Genomic DNA, 17,428 nt, shown 5'->3' on the forward strand with positions numbered 1-17,428 from the left:
GGGGGGGCATAGCTATCCCCACGGGGTGTGAGGAATTTGAACAAATACCTGGCACAGGCATGCCAAAATAGAAGGGGTGGGGGGGACATGAAGGCACGAGAAGCCCAGGCTCCCTCATACAAGAGCACGGACAGGTAAAACTATCCATCAGGCTGAAATGGACACGGAGATTTGAGCTACAAACATTGGGAAGTTTGACGTTTGAGAAAAGAAATTGCTCAACTTCAACCTGCAAACACGTAGAAAGGAAGACAGGGGGGAGGGAGACGCTGTTTATTTGACTTTGTCAGTCCACAACAATCTCAATCTGCACAGACACTTTATTTAATTTCTAATTACATTTACCTGAGCTATGGGCTTTGTTCCAGCGCTTTTGACCTGTAACCTGCGTAATATTCCTGCATCCATATGCAAATATATTATGAAAAGATGAAGGTGTATAGAAAAATTACTCATTCTCATTTCCCGTGTTAATTATAAATGATTGACTATCCATTTCAACATGATCAACTCTCTTACAATTTTAAGAGAAATGTTATATCAAATTAATGAATTCAATATCTTTCTGCCGTTCTAGGTTTTTAATGATTACTTCTTGTAATCAAGCATTTAAAGTCATCAAATTGGATTAAATAACAACTGACTCAAGCTTTTTTCATATGCTGCAATGACTGTTATTAATATGTGCAGGCGGCCAGTGTTTAGTTCTTTGCCCATGTGTAAACTGTTATTTCAGTAATGAATTAATCTTCAGATGTAACTTATTCATTATTACATGTAAGAATATTTAAAGAAATATTGATTCCCATTTCCTTTTGGCTTTGTTCAACCAATAAAACACAAAGAACTGAAGTGTTTAACAAACTGAAACGAGGGGATGTTTAGTATCGGCTTGGAAAATGACATAATCCGTGATTGAAGTTGTGGCCGATTTGTTGTTGTCGTTGTTGTTGTTGTTAATCAGCAAATCCATTAATTGATTTAGGTTGATGCATAGCAGCGGCTGCGGTATCATTACAGAACATGAGGGTGAATGGATTAAACCAGAGTCTTTCCTACCTGACATTTCATTACACTAATTGTGTGCTTGTCACACAGAACGGTTTTCTGCCACGTCGTGTATCCTGGGGTTCTGCAACTCGAGTTTCAGGATGTCGTGAGACCAAAACCGTCCCTGTGGTGTCTTTGTTGCCACTGGGAGTTCACGAGAGGTTGAGCACGTAAAAACATAATGGAGCCTGAGATCACACCAGCACTCCTTTGAAAAAACAGCCTCTATTATTCTGTTTATCTCCATCTGTTTATGCAGCCCACCCAAATGAAGGGGCTGTAACACGTCCAATCAATGGGTAGTCACAGTTTGACAAACGCCCCGGCGCGTAAACACTAACAGCTCCCTAACCTTCTGCTGGCCGTCCTTGCTTTCTTCATTCATTTAGCTAATTAGCTTATCCATTTTGTCCTCAGCATTGCTGTCTTGATTAAATGGGCGGACATTTTCTTGTTTGTGACATATGGTTGTTGGACAAGGCTGATTCGCAACTTGTGATGAGTTATTGCCCCCTCAACCCCTCCCACCCTCCCACCCCCTCTCCTCCAAGCCGAGAGTCTGTGTCGGTACCCCGAGCTTCACCTTAAGTCATCCCTCATGACCTTTTCTTCAATGTCTTGATTGAAGTAAATACACACTTTATGCCTCAATCTGCCTCTTAAATATAATCTGTAACATGTGTTTTTAGTAGAAATTAGCAGATCTGAAAGGATTGCCAGTAGAAAAATGATGTTAGTTATAACAGCATAATCAAATTTACAGCTCCTTAAACTTTAATGTTTTCTGGCATCATCATTTTAGATGAAGATGAATATCTTTGGATTGCTGGTGGGACGGCACCGGACGTTCACAGACGTCAACATGGGCTCTGGGAATTTGTGATGCGCGTTTAGATCAGATAATTAATCAAGGAAATACTAAGCAGATTAATCCATGATAAAGTGTTACATGCTGCTCTTGAACGACAACCGATCTTGATTTGAGTCAACTGGCCTTTAGCTGAACCGATTCAGCAGCATTCTTCCTATGCCTGGTCTGAAGGGGAGGGGGTGGGTGGGGGGGAGTCATTCTTCTTCTGTGTCGGCCCCTGAAGTAAGTCTGCAGTGGACCGACCCCACACATTAAACCAACACGCGCGTCGCCCTGAAATCACAGAGCATTACGTTTGGGCCTCATGTGACCATGACAAAATCTGGAACCTGTTTCAAGACTCCGAGCCTGACTTTGCTTCTGCGTCTGCGAAAAAAATCCCATCAGCACCACATGGAGCGTCATCACTGTAGGCAGCAGAGGAATGGACTCTCTTCTCTCCTAGCAGAGGAGTTTGGTAATGCCCTTCCCGTAATCAATTAAGAATAGATGTAGAAACCATGTAATAAAATGGACAAATAAAAAAAGACCACTTCAACATCGTTGATGCTAAATTCATTTGTTCAGTGTTTCGCACTCCAAATTCACACACACAATTTTACTTTCAATAGTCTGGTCTGCAATTCTATAACATCTATTGTTTCTCTCTTGTCATATCGCATCTTTGAAGTCGTAAAACACCCCAGGGTGTGAAGTCGTTCCCCTTTATTGCCGATTTTAAATCCCTGCTTGTAACTAAAGGCCCTCAGAGACCAGGTGTGTAGCGCCTGGCCCACCTGCACTACGACAAGCAAATCACCAGTGTGGAAACGTGGAAAAGTCACTTCACTAAGGATGTTTAACTGCAGAGCACAAGGTTGCCAAAATAGTGTCTATCTGCCCTCTGGTGGCTTTAATATGCAACGCTTCAGCAGAGACTCAAACAAGTAAAAAGACACGTTTTCCCCAGACTAACATATGTTTATTTAGGCTGCAATGGTTAACCACGATCAAAACAAGTCAAACTTTATTTATATCAAACAAGAACATACAAACGGATTTAAAAATATATTTTCATACCACTTTTTTTTAGAAATGTATTGTACAAAGATGAGCAGAGAGAGAGACTGATGGACGATAATGGTGTAAACCTTAACGACAAAGTAACTTTGATGTTAACGCCAATGCAACTTCTTTGAGATCTAGTTTAAACATGCAACAAGGGAACCTTGCAGGGAAATTGTGTTTTATGGTTTAACCCTCAGTCCACCATGCAGGGCAATCAGCAACCATGCAGAACAAAAATCAACTAACCAGGAAAGCGTTTGTAGATGCAGTTGGTCCCTCACCTGATCTCATCAGATGTAATGAAACAGAGTGATTGATTACGTATAATTTCTCCTCTTCTCATAGTCTCTGTCCATAGCATTTGGGTGAGTCTTTCATTATAAAACCTCTGACATGATTGTGCCCTCCCCACCTTACTTTCTCTGTGCCACCTCTTCACGTTCAGTTTTCCATCGGGTCAATTTATGTTTTCACTGGTGCAATTAAAAACAACAGAGTGCAGATATAGATCGTCTACTACATTGATTTGTGGTGACCGTATATTTTATTTTTATACCGTTAATGTTTACATGTGTATGTTTTTGGGCTGAATGTTGTGGGTGCTGCATTAGGTCGCTTTTTTTGAGCAGCTTCATCTTTTAGAACAAATCGTTTCGTTTGTTTTCATAGAATGACAGAGCTCATGACGTCATAGGTGACTTCTTGGGCTCTTTGACAGAGATTAAATCAGATTAAACACCCATTGTCGCTCTGTCTCGCTCTGGCTCTCTCACAGACTTCCCTTTCTCTTTCTGTGCCCTTCAAATTTACATTAACGTTCAAATAATTTTATATTGCCATATATTGCCCAAACCCTGAATAATGTCATAAAATATTACCATCAGTATTTATCAACACAAATGAAAGCATTTTTACTGCAGTTTAATAACCGTCATATTCATTTTTTGTATTATAGTACAGTAATCTCCGATGACAAGTCAATAACTGTTAGCACAACATTTAAAGGTGTATACACAAGCTAGAGGTTAGAAGAGTAGAATAATTCATTTCTATTCCAGATGAAGGGAATGTAATCCAAGACAGTTACACCGAACTCAATAATAAACTAGATATTACATTATTGTTTTTTTTTCTTCTTCTTTGGTTTAAGTTTCAAATTATATTACTGTACTTAGTTAACTATCTGTGCAACAACTTTGATTCCGTGTGAGATTTTTACTGGAATTAAAATTTTCCAAATTTTCCAAAGAAAATAATCTGTACATCTATCCGGGATAAATGAGGCATGTGCATCACACTAATGACCTAAACTGTAATTTAACCTTGATGAACCAGGCGGGACGTTGTCACAAGGTCACACCGCGGCGGTCCCGAGGAGCGCGTGCCTTCCATTGGGGATACAGAGCGTGGGAACGTGCGGGCGTTCATCCGCCACCGGAGGGCTCACGGACAGCTGCCAGCCGCCAGCCGCAACCGAGAGCGACGGACACGTCGTGCCCGCTTTTTCTAACGCATCGTTTATTTTTTCCCCCCGTATTTTCCACCAGTAACTCCGTTAGAGAAGCGACTGAGAGTCAACGCACGTCGTCACCCGGCGGGGAGGGGAAGTGCCACGGTGAGTGCCGACTAAATGTATATGTGCGCAGGAAGTTGTAACATTGTGAATTGTTTTTTTTATTATTTCATCGACAGTATGTGTGTTGGACATTTTGAAAGTGTGAACTAGTCGTCATTTTATTCTGAAAAGTGTCTGACAGGGATGATGCAGTTGGAAACATTTTGGTCTGCTATTTTGTCGCTAACTAGTGAATTTCATTTTGTTTACTGGAGTCAGTGACGTGGTTTTCCTCTGTTTCACCGTATATTTGCATATATGCACTGACAGAGAAGACTGGGTGAACTGAAAGAAAAACAGTTTGAAAATGTGTACAATGAGATTCAAATACATTACAATTGTCATGTGATTTTGATTTCTATCGCAGTTTTGGTCATGTAGGCCTACATACATTTAAATTGTAGGGGACGGACAAAAGTGCAATGGGTGCTCATGGTTCCATTTTGTAAAACTTTAATGGTTTTCGTTATTAATGTTGATATCATTTTGAAGTAACGCTAATTCAAAAAAAGGTAGTTTACCAATGCAGAGGACTCAAGGCAGTGAGCGAGTAAATGCACTCAAGAATTCATTGTAGTACTTCCTAAAGTATAATCACATCACATTAGAGTGACAGTTGAAAAAAAGAAACTTTGCCAAAATCAATGACACAGAGGCCCAGATGTCTAAATGGAGATCGCTTCAAATAGTCAGTTTGATTTAAGCATTATTTGTAGCTATTTAAATACAGTATACATGGTTCTGGTTATTTCTTTGCTTAATTAGTTGGGTAATACTATGGGCACCTGGAGGTTATTTAGCCACAGGACCAGGGTGCCCCATCATCTTAACTCCCAGGATTAACATCGAGTCTTCATCACACAATGACCTGGATTACTGCAGCTGACGGAGGGACGGCAGCAGAAAAGTTTCAATTAGATGGAATAAGGCCTTGTGCCAAGATGACACAGCACTTGTGCCTATTATCAGATGTGTGGTCATGTGTGAACTCGTACATCTATTTATGTGAGCACTAATTTGTGTCTGGCCGGTCCTCATTTTAGGACAGACACGGCTGTTTGAGGGTTTGACTGGGGTTTAGAGTTCAGGTTAGAGAGGTTTATGTTCGTAAGTGTTTGGATTCAGCATGTAAACGCAATCACAATGTACTGCGGGCTCAATTGCCTTTAGTTTATTATCATACATTTGCAATTCATCTATACTTTTGGGGCAATTATAAGACCTAATAACACACATTTTTCTCAGAAATACTATCTATATGTTTTACTTATCTTAATCAAGTTGGGTCTCTAAATTGATTTTCATTCTGAACGACATTTAACTAACACCTGCGGCGGCCTGGATTGTCGTGAAATGGACATAATTGGTCCATGAACTTTATAGCGTTAGAAATATATAAACATGCACATTTTTTAGATATTAACCCACTGTTTAGTGATGACATAACACCCGTTAATGGTTGGTACATTGGTGCTGCGGCTCCTGCAGCGTACAAATGATGTCCCCAGATCAACTACTTGACTAGAACTGTATTGATCGGATAGGATTTCTACTAAAGGTCACTTCGGGGTGTTTGTTTGACATGCACAGCTGTGACAGCTGTTGAAGTAGCTCCTTTCTACACATACAACGTGATATTAAAATATTCTTGTTAATTCAATTTTAGTACGACAATAAAGTCTGAAAGCAACGTAGAGAGTAGGCCTGAGACAGAGAGCCATGTGACACCGATGTAGAGATTCTGTCCGTGTCCTGGTTTCTAGCCTCCACTGATCAATGACAAGTATTGATCTCTCCATGTTTGCATTGTGGCATAGCAGAGTATCACTTTTGAGAGTTTTTTTATTATGCACTGCGTCCCCAGTGTTAAGTAGACTACCCATCAGGAAACTGTCAGATCAGATGTAATAATGCATGAAATATGCCAAAAAGAGCAATGTAATTTTGTGAAAATTTGTTCACTGTGTCTTCTACTAAACGTATGTTGTTTTTTAAACAATTGAACAGGAAATAGGGAGGTGACACGCTAGGTAAGAATAGTGACAAAATGAAAAACGTTATCCATTCAGGTCCTTTTTTAATGACACTGCAATCATATTCCGTCCAAATCTAATCTGGCTTTATAACACCTTAATATGGTCAGATAATCTGGATTGAAAGAGGACAGGGGAGGCGCTATAGAAGGATAGAGAGACCGATAGAGAGAGAGAGAGAGAGTGGGACACCCACAATAAATTCTCTACCAAACAACAATTGAAAGTGGATTAATGTGGACATTTGCTGTAAATTTTGGGGGGGTAATGTTACAGAAGCCCTGCTGATTCAAGCCAGCTAAAACATATTAGCTTCCATTTGCCAATAGATCCAGTCAATGCTGTGGAACCATTATCTGCTGCCAGAAGACTCAATATTGGACGATTTACTTTTATACTCTGCATAATATATGGTTCTATTTTTTTGCTGCAGATGTCTTTCAATTTATTTAGATGTGTCTCTGAGTCCAAATGAGTTAGTTATGATTCTGGCCTTTCGGGGTTACTATATACACAGAGCGCAGAGGGATTTTTAACACATTTTATAGAATTGTTATCTGCAACTATTCCCCAATCCCTTTGTTGCACCTGAGAGATTTAGTAATAATGATCAATAATTAGTAACTAATGGTAATTGGTTATACAAAATGCCTCATGTTTGCCAAACTTAAATAAGAAACTTAAGTATTTTTCTCCAGTTACTGTTTATACTTTTATAACGGGTTAGGGTCAATTTAAAAAACACGGGTCTACTTTTAAAGACAGATATTTTTTAAATATAAAAAAAAATGATCACGATCATGTAATTATCCAGTTTAATGCAACACAACATAAAATAGAATGTTTTCAAGGTTGCAACTCACTAATATTTTCAGACATGCTCAAATGGCGTTATATTGATCTCGCTGGACCGCGTGATGAGCGAGTAACCTATGACCTGTTCCTACAGTACAGTTGCAGAGCCGGGTCTCTGACCTGCAAACTGAGGTGGCATCACATATCTCAGGCGTTATCATATCTGGCAGCACTGCAGATCAGATGCTGCCCTGACCGTGTCTGAACCTCTGCGTGTTCTTATGTGAAAAGTTATTTGAGACATTTGTCACCTCACTAGGATAAGGTCTGCTAGCACAAGACTTGTGTACTCTCACACTGCCTGTACTCACACACCCACACTCACACACACACACTTCCCTCGTCACCTCCTCCTACTTGTCCGGCGACACTTGAACCCAATCACAGAGATAGCAGACGTGAGGGCGTGTTCGTTGGAGCTACAGCTACAGCAGAGGCCTCAAGGTCAAGACTGCCGCACAACAATGTCAACGTCCGTTAACTGAACACTGGGTTCAGTTGAATTTCGTGGAAATTAGGACATTAAAATACTACATGGCTCTGTTTCAGGTATAGTTCTAATATTGTTCCAACGTCTGTGATTTCTATAAACGTATCTTGATCATTTTTCATCACTTCTATTGGCACCATAACCCAAGCCGTTGTAGTTAATTCATCATATTGATGCATTCTGGTTGAACCTATTAAATCCTGGACTAGCACGCATTCTTTTCTCCTTAAAGACGGATCTGATGAGTTATGCTTAAACTTCCTGTGTGAAATCACTAAGATTCTGCTCCCAACAAGTGGAACTTGTATCCGTGATCATGATAAAGTAGAGCTAAAGCAAGGAGCAAGAATCAAAGTAAAGATACCGATGCCACCTTCCTTGGGAATTGTGTCTCTTACGTAAATCCTCAAAGGATTAGCAAAACCATCGTTGAGATTAGCAAAATCTCGGGAGCAGCTGTAATCCACAGCACATCACCGTCCCCACAGCGAGACATACTACCGCTTCACACTGGACCTACTGAGAGTGACGGTTAATCCCAGCTAAAAATCTCAGTCTCAACATTTACCAAAGAAAATCCCCTCCTATTCTTGCAGTCTATTGGCTTTTCTCCACTTTTGCTTATTTATAAAAGATTACTCACCCTGTACCACTTGGTTTCCTGGACCAAAAGGAGTTCAGTCCACATTCAGAAACAGCTGTTTTGTTGGAAAGGTACACAAATGATTTTCAGAAGATACTAATGTAAAACGACTTAATGACTTTTCTATGTTTCCGTTCACAGGGCTCCATCTGGGTGACGCTTTACTCTGGGTTTTTACAGAGACTGGTTCTTCAAATTAAGGCTGTCCAAAGGAGTAACTCAATATATTTGACCAATGAAATAATCCAAGAACGACAGAAGAGTCCTAAGAGGTACACTGCAAATTGTTTTTGATAACCATCCATTTAGAATGCTTTCATATTCAGCCTACTTAACATCTAATTTGACACAAATGTGACGCTTTTAAGGATTTTCAGAATCGTTCCTACTCAAACAAGTAGATAATTACTAAAGTATATGTTGAAGCACAGTTTTGTCATTTTTTAACTTACCTTTAATTATCATTCTCTTTTTTTGTTCTCATGTCTTCTTAAGAGTTGCAGTGTGTTAAACAAGAAGGTCCTAAACCAAAGGACTACCAGCAACCAACATCTGTGTGAAGACAATCAAAAGACCAGCTGATACTTTCCTTAATTTTTGTCACAAAGCTCGATGGTTTGACTGAACCTGTGTCATGAAGAAAGGTCAACACATAAGTGAAGATGAACCCTTATGTCACTTCGCACTTCAGGAGGGATCTCTTTCCCCATTTCCATTTGTTGTAGATGTTTCTTGCCCTGCTGTTACTATCTGAATGAAATGGGTTCTTCTATATTTGTACAGTTAGAGCCGTAGCTCGTCAGTTTCTTCAGTTCCCTTTGTACTCCCCGCGGTTCAGCGGTTGAGGGTTTCTTTCTGTCTTCTCTTCCAAAGAGGATGCTTTGTATACTTGACAGAACAGTTAAGGTCTCTGGAAATGGTTTGGAAAGGTAAATACTAGCTCTAAGGGCATACATTATTATTCACGGCTATATTTGCACATATCTCAGATAGTATTTATGGTGCACTTTAAAGTTCTTCTCAGTTGTTATTGAAATTGCTTCTGCATAGGATAATCTTCTTTATTCATTTGTGTTTGTGTAAACTCCCTGATGATCAGGTAGCCTTTTGGGATCAGATTCACCCAGAGATGATGAGTAAGAAACTAAAACCCACAAACCGAGTTACACTCTCAGCCACTTTAGCTCTGAGACCTTCTCAGCTCTTCTCCTTCTGTGGCATAAACCTGATGTATCTGCATTGGAGACGGACCTCCAGAAAAATATAGAAAACGTTCTCAGGTGACCTGTGCATTTTTGTTTTTTCATATATACATATACATCTTCCACCTAAAGCTAAAAGCTTCAAGTATTGTTGGAGATCAAATAAACTCTTGTCTTTTCTTTTCCTCCCTGCTTACTTTTGTCAGGCAGGTGATTTGTCAGCCGTAATGCTGAACTGTAACAAGGTATGTCTGGTCTGAGGAACTGTTGCGGGCTACTGCTAACAGCCATGTAGTTCAGGTCAATATTGGTCACTTACTAAAACAAGCCTACAATAAATTTGACGATGGTCATCAAACAGATATGCAGACCCTTAAAAAAGAAATGGCAAATTGTTGAGGCATTGGCATGATGCAACAGGAAATGGCAAACAAAACATTCTTTCAGTTGGGACCCTCTTTTGAGGCAAAGGTGACCACTGCAACTCAACCAATATTGGCAGTGAATTTTTCATGAGCAATGACGACGGCAGGCGTGATGTTCTGAAAGAACTGTTTTCTGTGTTTCTTCATGCCCGTACCAAGGGGTTGTGAAACTGGAGAGAACTTTGAGCGTAAGAATTTGCATGTTTTTTTAGTTTTTTTTAGTGCATGTTGGAAATGATTTATCATATCGTCCTCAAGTTAATTTTGAGCATTTGTCTGTCTTGGATGCATCTTGTCGTTATATTATAGTAGATACCCGTTAACAAGCTGTATGTCCTTTACATGTGTCCTTCTTCTCCATTGCATTATCAGTTTATAGTTTGTATCTATAGATCCATGCTCAAGTCTTCCCTTTGATAGTTTTGAACTAAACACAACCAACTTTGCATGCTTCCATGTCGTCTGTTGTCAGACTACTCCTTGTCAAAATCATTTTTCCAAACTTGGAGTCACAGAAATGGACTCCTGCTGCTGACATCATTCTTTTCAGCTCAACTTCCTCAGTGAGAATAACTTAAGGACATTGTTTAATGTATGCACCCAGTGGAGCTACTTGAAGAAAGCCCACTTTATTGGCTGAGCGAACTATCACTGAAAAGATAATCTACTGGGAACTATTGTTGAAAGTGTGGAAAATAATTGACTGATCAGCGGCCTGTGAGGAAATTATCCTCTGGTTACCCTTGGCCATGGTGATGGACTTACAGTTATCTCTTTGTTAACAAGGACTGAAAGACTCCCTGTGTTGTTGGCATCACAAACTGAGTTAACTAACTAAGCTGCTTGGTTTCCACACCAATCAACTCAAGGCGCACTGAGGAATACAGTGTACCGTAAGCAAAAGCAGACATTGTATTTTATGATGGGAGCGGCACGTGTGAAACGCCGCTTCAGTGCTGTGGTCGATGGGCCAGTGGAGGAAGAGGAGATCATGAGGCTGGCACAGAGTGCTGCAGACACGGCCTGGGCAGGGGGGAGTCCAACGGGTACAGAGACCCCAACCAGTCCCTCGCCTACTCATGCCCCGAACGGAAAAACTCTACCTCTTCAGACCAACAATGCACGGAGGCAGAGTACCATTGGAGTTGGGGGAGAAGCAGGAGAAGGCGGGGTGAGAGCTGGAGGAATGTGCTCCGGGCTAAGGAGTGTAAGAGGGAGTAGTGTAGGAGGAAGAGGGAAAGGCCGATCATCCCCAGACCAGGATTCGCTCTCTTCCCCTTCCACTATCAAACGCCGGCGACCCAGGCGCTCAAGCCGCCGGCCCCGACAACGCTTTGTTGGCAAGGACGGACGCTGCAACGTCACCTTCGTCAACATGAGCGAGAGGGGCCAACGCTACCTTAGCGATCTCTTCACCACCTGTGTGGACATCCGCTGGCGCTGGATGCTGATCATCTTCACCCTCTCCTTCCTTCTCTCCTGGCTGCTCTTTGGATTTGCCTTCTGGCTGATTGCCATTGTGCATGGGGACCTCTCCATTCGGCTTAGCCCCAGCTCTGGTTCTTCTCCGGGATCAGGAGAGGCCGGGCCTGGAGGAGAGGCCGGTGGAGAGGAAGTGGTTGAGGAGCCGTGCTTCCTGCAGGTGAACAGCTTCATGGCGGCCTTTCTATTCTCCTTGGAGACGCAGACATCCATCGGCTATGGATTTAGGAGCGTGACCGAAGAATGTCCCCTGGCGGTGATGGCGGTCGTTTTGCAGTGCATTGTGGGCTGCATTATTGACGCCTTCATCATCGGGGCGGTCATGGCAAAGATTGCTAAGCCCAAGAAGCGCAACGAGACCCTGATCTTCTCTGACACAGCTGTGGTGGCGCTGAGGGACGGGAAACTGTGCATGATGTGGAGGGTCGGAAACCTACGCAAGAGCCACCTGGTAGAGGCACATGTTCGAGCACAACTACTGAAGGTAAGTGGGGGGAGATGGATGATGACCACGATGAGAAAAAAATTAGGTCAGAACGTTTGTCCACGATAAAGGAGAAAACCCGTTCTGTTTTTGAGAAAAGGCTCAAAGAGATGCTAAAACAGAATGATTCTATCGGAAAATGGGTTGCAGTTGAGAGAAAGAGCATGCTGAGACCATCTGGCCTGTATTCTGAGGGCCGCAGTTAATGAGAGCTTGTTTTATTTCCCCTCAGGGGCCAGAAAGATTTACCGTGGATTAACTTGCCCCCGGTTCTTTAACTGAGAACCATTGTCCTTCATCATCTCATTTTCCTTTATGTGGTTTGGGTGATTGCACTGTGTGTATGCTTATGTTTCCCTGTCTTACTGGCCTTGTGTGGGTAGTGTTAAACATGTTTCCTATCAATATCAATGGTTTGTTGTCAACAATGCTATGTGTGTATACATGTGTGTCCGCTGAGTTCTTCCAAGGGTCAATATTTTAGGAAAATTGGGTCTACAGCGACAATTTGATCTCCCATAATAGCATGACCATATCAAAGTTCAGACGGGGCAGATGGGATTAAGTTTACTAGGATCAAACAAATACAATTCTAAATGCTGGGACTGGATATTGTTCCATAGTAAGGGCTGGGTGAGTGATAAGCCTACGCATGGGTGGTATGACTTAAATCTTGCATAGTCAAATTCATATGAATATAATAACAAAATGTTAAGCTCTTGGATCTGGGTGATACATTTGATTTCTAAAGATTAATTTAGGAAATGCTGTTTTTATTTACAATAATCAAGGTGACTGTCCTCTTATCTATACCAGTGTGTTGCATTTACTTAATCATGTTCTGCAGACCTTTGGCTAGTCTAAGATTAGTCTATAATCCATTTCTGCAACATCATAACATCTGATGGGAAATGTTCGATATATTAAAAAGTGACTTCATTTTACTTTCCATTGCCAACTTTAGCCAAGGGTGACAGAAGAGGGAGAGTTCCTCCCATTGGATAATATGGACATCAACGTGGGTTTTGACACTGGCACCGACCGCATCTTCTTGGTCTCGCCAGTGACGATTGTCCATGAGATCAACGACGAGTCCCCCTTCTTTGAGATTGACCGAAAAACCCTGGAGATCGACTCTGAATTGGAGGTGGTGGTTATACTCGAGGGTATGGTGGAGGCCACCGCCATGACCACGCAGTGCCGGAGCTCCTATCTGGCTTCTGAAATACTCTGGGGACACAGATTCGAACCAGTGCTCTTTGAGAAGAAAGACTGCTACCAGGTCAGAAAGGAAGGATGGAGATGTGTACAGCATTTTAAGCTATGGTAAAGTTGAGCTCTGGGGATAACATTGTTGTTTTTTTAGTCCACAACCCATTTGAGCCAAATTGAAATATTACAATTCTCAAACGGCTCGACAGACATTCATGGTCCCCAGACAATGTATGCCAAAGACTCTGGTAATCCTGATTGTCAGTTGTCATCTGGCGCCATTAATAGGTTCACGTTTTTGTCCAGTAGTTTAGTTAATAACCAAACACCTGCAAAACGATATTATCATCAGCCTTATTTGTACTTTTGTTTAGTTAGCAAATAAAAAATGGAATGCTAAGATGCTTTTGTAAGACTGGACATGGTTAACAATAATCTGCCAAACATCAGCATGTTGGCGTTGCTACTGTGAGGATGCTGATGCTGGTCTTCATCTCAAAGCATGGCTACAAGCTCTCATCTTATAAAGATTTTTATCGTAAAGTCTCACTTCACTTTTTTCAGGTGGACTACTCGTTCTTCCATCGGACATATGAAATCCCAAACACACCTTCGTGCAGTGCTAAAGAGCTCGCCGAGCAGAAGTACATTCAAAGCTCACGCTCGTCATTCTGCTATGAGAACGAGGTCGCTCTGCAGCTCGTCTCCCCCGATGATGAGCCTGGCAAAGATCCCGAGCGTCCCACCACAACGACCCGAAGGCAATCCCTGGCAGAGCAACTCCACTACAACTGAACCTGTGGAATGGGAGCCTCAAGGTTAAAAGAGAGGAGTTCTAGAGGAAGAACAGGCAAAGGAGAAAGGGATATGAATGGGCAGACCAAGTGACACCCGATTTAAGTAGATACGGCCAGTGTCGAGATAAAAGATAGGACGCAGTATTGTTAATAGCAATAAGACAGGAAAGAAAGTCCAGAATCAGAGCCAGTCATGAGGAAAGATTTAGATGAGCATCTCTATGCAGATTGCACCAATAGATGTATGGAAAGTGACTTATTTTGGGTCAGTCTTTCATTCTGGTGAAGGGTTACTCCACTGTCTAGTGTTGTCTGATTGGTCCTGGCAATCTTTCAAGATCATTGAAAACTCTCTGCTGACGTCTCACTTCTGGCCCATCGCTACCACAACACACTCATCCGGCTATAAGTCCTGACTGGCAGAATAAACAACAGCCCCCCACGGTGGCTCGAACACGCAACTGCCTGAGCAGGCACTTTTTTACCTCTATATGAGGTGGCTTCTGGATGAAGCCAGGGTAATGCACTTTGTGAGGTACAATTCAGGGATGTATTCCTCTATGATGCCGACTTAAAATTGGAATGTTTTTATTTTTCCGCATGGTAAGTATGGATAGGGAACATTTGGGAAACGTTTGAGCTTGGTGGAGGCTGTTGGTAATGAAGTTGAGTCTTCTCGAAGAGCCAAAGCAGAGCAGTAACGTGGAGAAACTGCTGAAAACCAGCAGCAATTTTGAGCAGTTTCTTTTCCATGTTGTTCATTGAATGTTGTTTTTGGGGGCTTTTTTTAATTCATTTATTTTCTGTGTGATTCAAAAAATGTTCACTGATCGTAACATTTGCTTAGTTTAATCCAACCTGTCGAGTTAAATTGCAGCAAACTACTGCAGTGATACACAATGACAGATTATGATAACTGTGTCCAGATACGCTAATTCCTTTACATTCTTTCTTGCACTGTGATCTACAGTGTCTTCTAATGTCCGGTGTTTTTAAATCTATCACATAGTATTGTCCTGCTCGTTTGCTGTTGGATTGTAGTACTTTGCGAGTGACCTTGTCATCGACTCGGACTGAATGAGGGTCCGCTCTCGGGGACTCACTGTTAATGCACTGGAGGCCCAAACTCACCTGAACATAACTGGAGTGGGAGAGATGTTGTGATGGTGGCTTGCCGTGTCACCATTTCTGACAAATTAAACGTTTGTCGAACATCCGTGCAGACGGACGGGGATTGAACTGGCAACCACACCCCGTTCATATAAATGATTCTGTATTTTTGTGCCCATAAAGCCTAATCTAATTCTAATGTGTAACGGTTTGTTTCTCTCACAAATTGTGAGAACGGTGTAACGAGTGGTGCCTTCATAACAACCCAGATGGTCTGCTGCTGGCCCTTCATCTGCAGCAGTTACTTTCACATTTGAAATGTGCTTAAAGCTTATTTTTATTGTGAATTTGTATAATGCTACTTATGTAAGGGAGTTTGTTTTCAAATGCTTTAACATTTGCAGGATGTTGTTCTATGGAGAAAAATATTGATGCTGTGAATCTGCTCAGTAGCTGAATAGTCTCAATATGAACATGGATTGTATTATATTGTAGACTGTATTAGTGGCACTTTGTAGTTTTATTACAAAGTACTTGGAATGTTTGTTTGGATCCTGTATTTATTTGCAGTCAGTTATGCCATTTGAGTATTTAAGTGTTCAATTATAGAAAGTATTGGTAAATACAAGTGAGTTTCAGGGGTGCAGCATGACATTGTGAAGTATTGACCAATAATCAGCCTATCCAACGCACATCCTGCGAACCAATTGTTTGTACTTTGCACTTAAAAACGGAGACTAATATCACAAAGGAAGCTCTAGAACAGCACAGTGGTGTTGCTGGATCAGCACACGCTAACTTTAAAGCATCAGTTGCAGTGTTTCACTTCAGTTATTGAGAGTTTTTTGTGATAAGCTTGAGGCGTGAGGTATTAACATATTATCTTTTACAATTAGTGTTAATACTGTTCTATGTTTGCATTCTCCCGTACCCTTCTCCTCTCTGGCTTCCATGTTCTATTCATAGGCTGCATGGTGGATCATGTCATTCACCCTCCCTCCATTTGTAACTTGAACGTTCTGCACTATCACTTTAACTATCGGCTTTTTAAACTCCCCAGAAACAAATAGACAGATGGACTATTTGGTCATTTCAGTGGTTATCTAGGACTCTCTACTTGCAGTGGACACTTTTTTAAAATCATATGTATTTGTAATTAACATTGTGTAAAATACATTGTAACACTACACATAAGCTGTTACTACCTTTCTATTTTATGTTAAACTTCTAAGGAGAAAGATGAACCCTCTTACTCTGAAATGTAATTTCAGAACTGCCTCAAACACGGAGATCTTTTAAAAGAAACTGAACTGTGTTGTAGAGCAAATAAAACACAGTAATTATATTGCAATCATTGGTCTGTTTTTCTTTCTTTTTTTTGTACAGTAGCTTGCGGGGGACGACTACGACGAGCATTTTCAAAATGTCTTCCATATGAAAAGTGTAATTTACTCATCCCCTTGCATTTACATTGACGTGATCTATTTTTTCTTGATAAAAAAATGTTGTATAAGAACAAAGGAATGCAGATTACATTTATAATTACCTAACTCTCTCATTTTCTTGCTGCCAAATATGAGACTCTTACAGACACCAACCAAACATCCAAGTCTTGTTTTGCTACAAAAGAAACGTTTTTATTCCCTATGTATGTCCACAACTATATATAACCACGATGGCCCTTAATGTCAAAGAATACAGCGTGAACCTAAACAGTGTGTGTGATATATTTTGTGTCAAAATAAGCTTTTGCAAAACTCCATTACTGTTGATAAATCAGGAATAAACACCTGCTAATGCCAAAGTATGTATAATAATCTAGCCTTTATTGTGCCATTATGTGAAAATGGTTATTTTGAATATGAGTTGCCCAAGAAAAATAGCAGAGAACGCTTAGAATCACGGCTGATATAGAATACTTCAGCAGATGAAGCTATGACGCGATTGTGTTTCATATTGGCGTAAATATTTACTAAAAGCCTGGAACCCTGGCACCACGGGTTCATTCGGATTTTGGTGATCTGAATCACGCGCCTGGGATCAGATCTTTCCAAGCAGACCGTCGCTTCTGTTTCATTGGGGATTCGAACAAATCCGATCCCAGATCTGTGT

The 17,428-nt window shown here is 41.1% G+C and overlaps 1 protein-coding gene across 1 annotated transcript; it reads left to right on the forward strand.

Annotated features, from left to right (window-relative positions):
- The first annotated feature begins 4,351 nt into the window (after positions 1-4,351).
- On the forward strand, positions 4,352-16,667 carry kcnj14 (potassium inwardly rectifying channel subfamily J member 14). Its single transcript, XM_078094864.1, has 8 exons — positions 4,352-4,583; positions 8,746-8,876; positions 9,100-9,533; positions 9,704-9,884; positions 10,013-10,051; positions 10,391-12,197; positions 13,162-13,479; positions 13,974-16,667. Exons 6-8 carry the CDS (start codon positions 11,151-11,153, stop codon positions 14,202-14,204), a joined length of 1,596 nt encoding a protein of 531 aa, XP_077950990.1. The 5' UTR covers positions 4,352-4,583; positions 8,746-8,876; positions 9,100-9,533; positions 9,704-9,884; positions 10,013-10,051; positions 10,391-11,150; the 3' UTR covers positions 14,205-16,667.
- The last annotated feature ends 761 nt before the right edge of the window (positions 16,668-17,428 follow it).

This window comes from Gasterosteus aculeatus, chromosome 20 (genome assembly GCF_964276395.1).
Source record: "Gasterosteus aculeatus chromosome 20, fGasAcu3.hap1.1, whole genome shotgun sequence".
NCBI lineage: Eukaryota > Metazoa > Chordata > Actinopteri > Perciformes > Gasterosteidae > Gasterosteus > Gasterosteus aculeatus.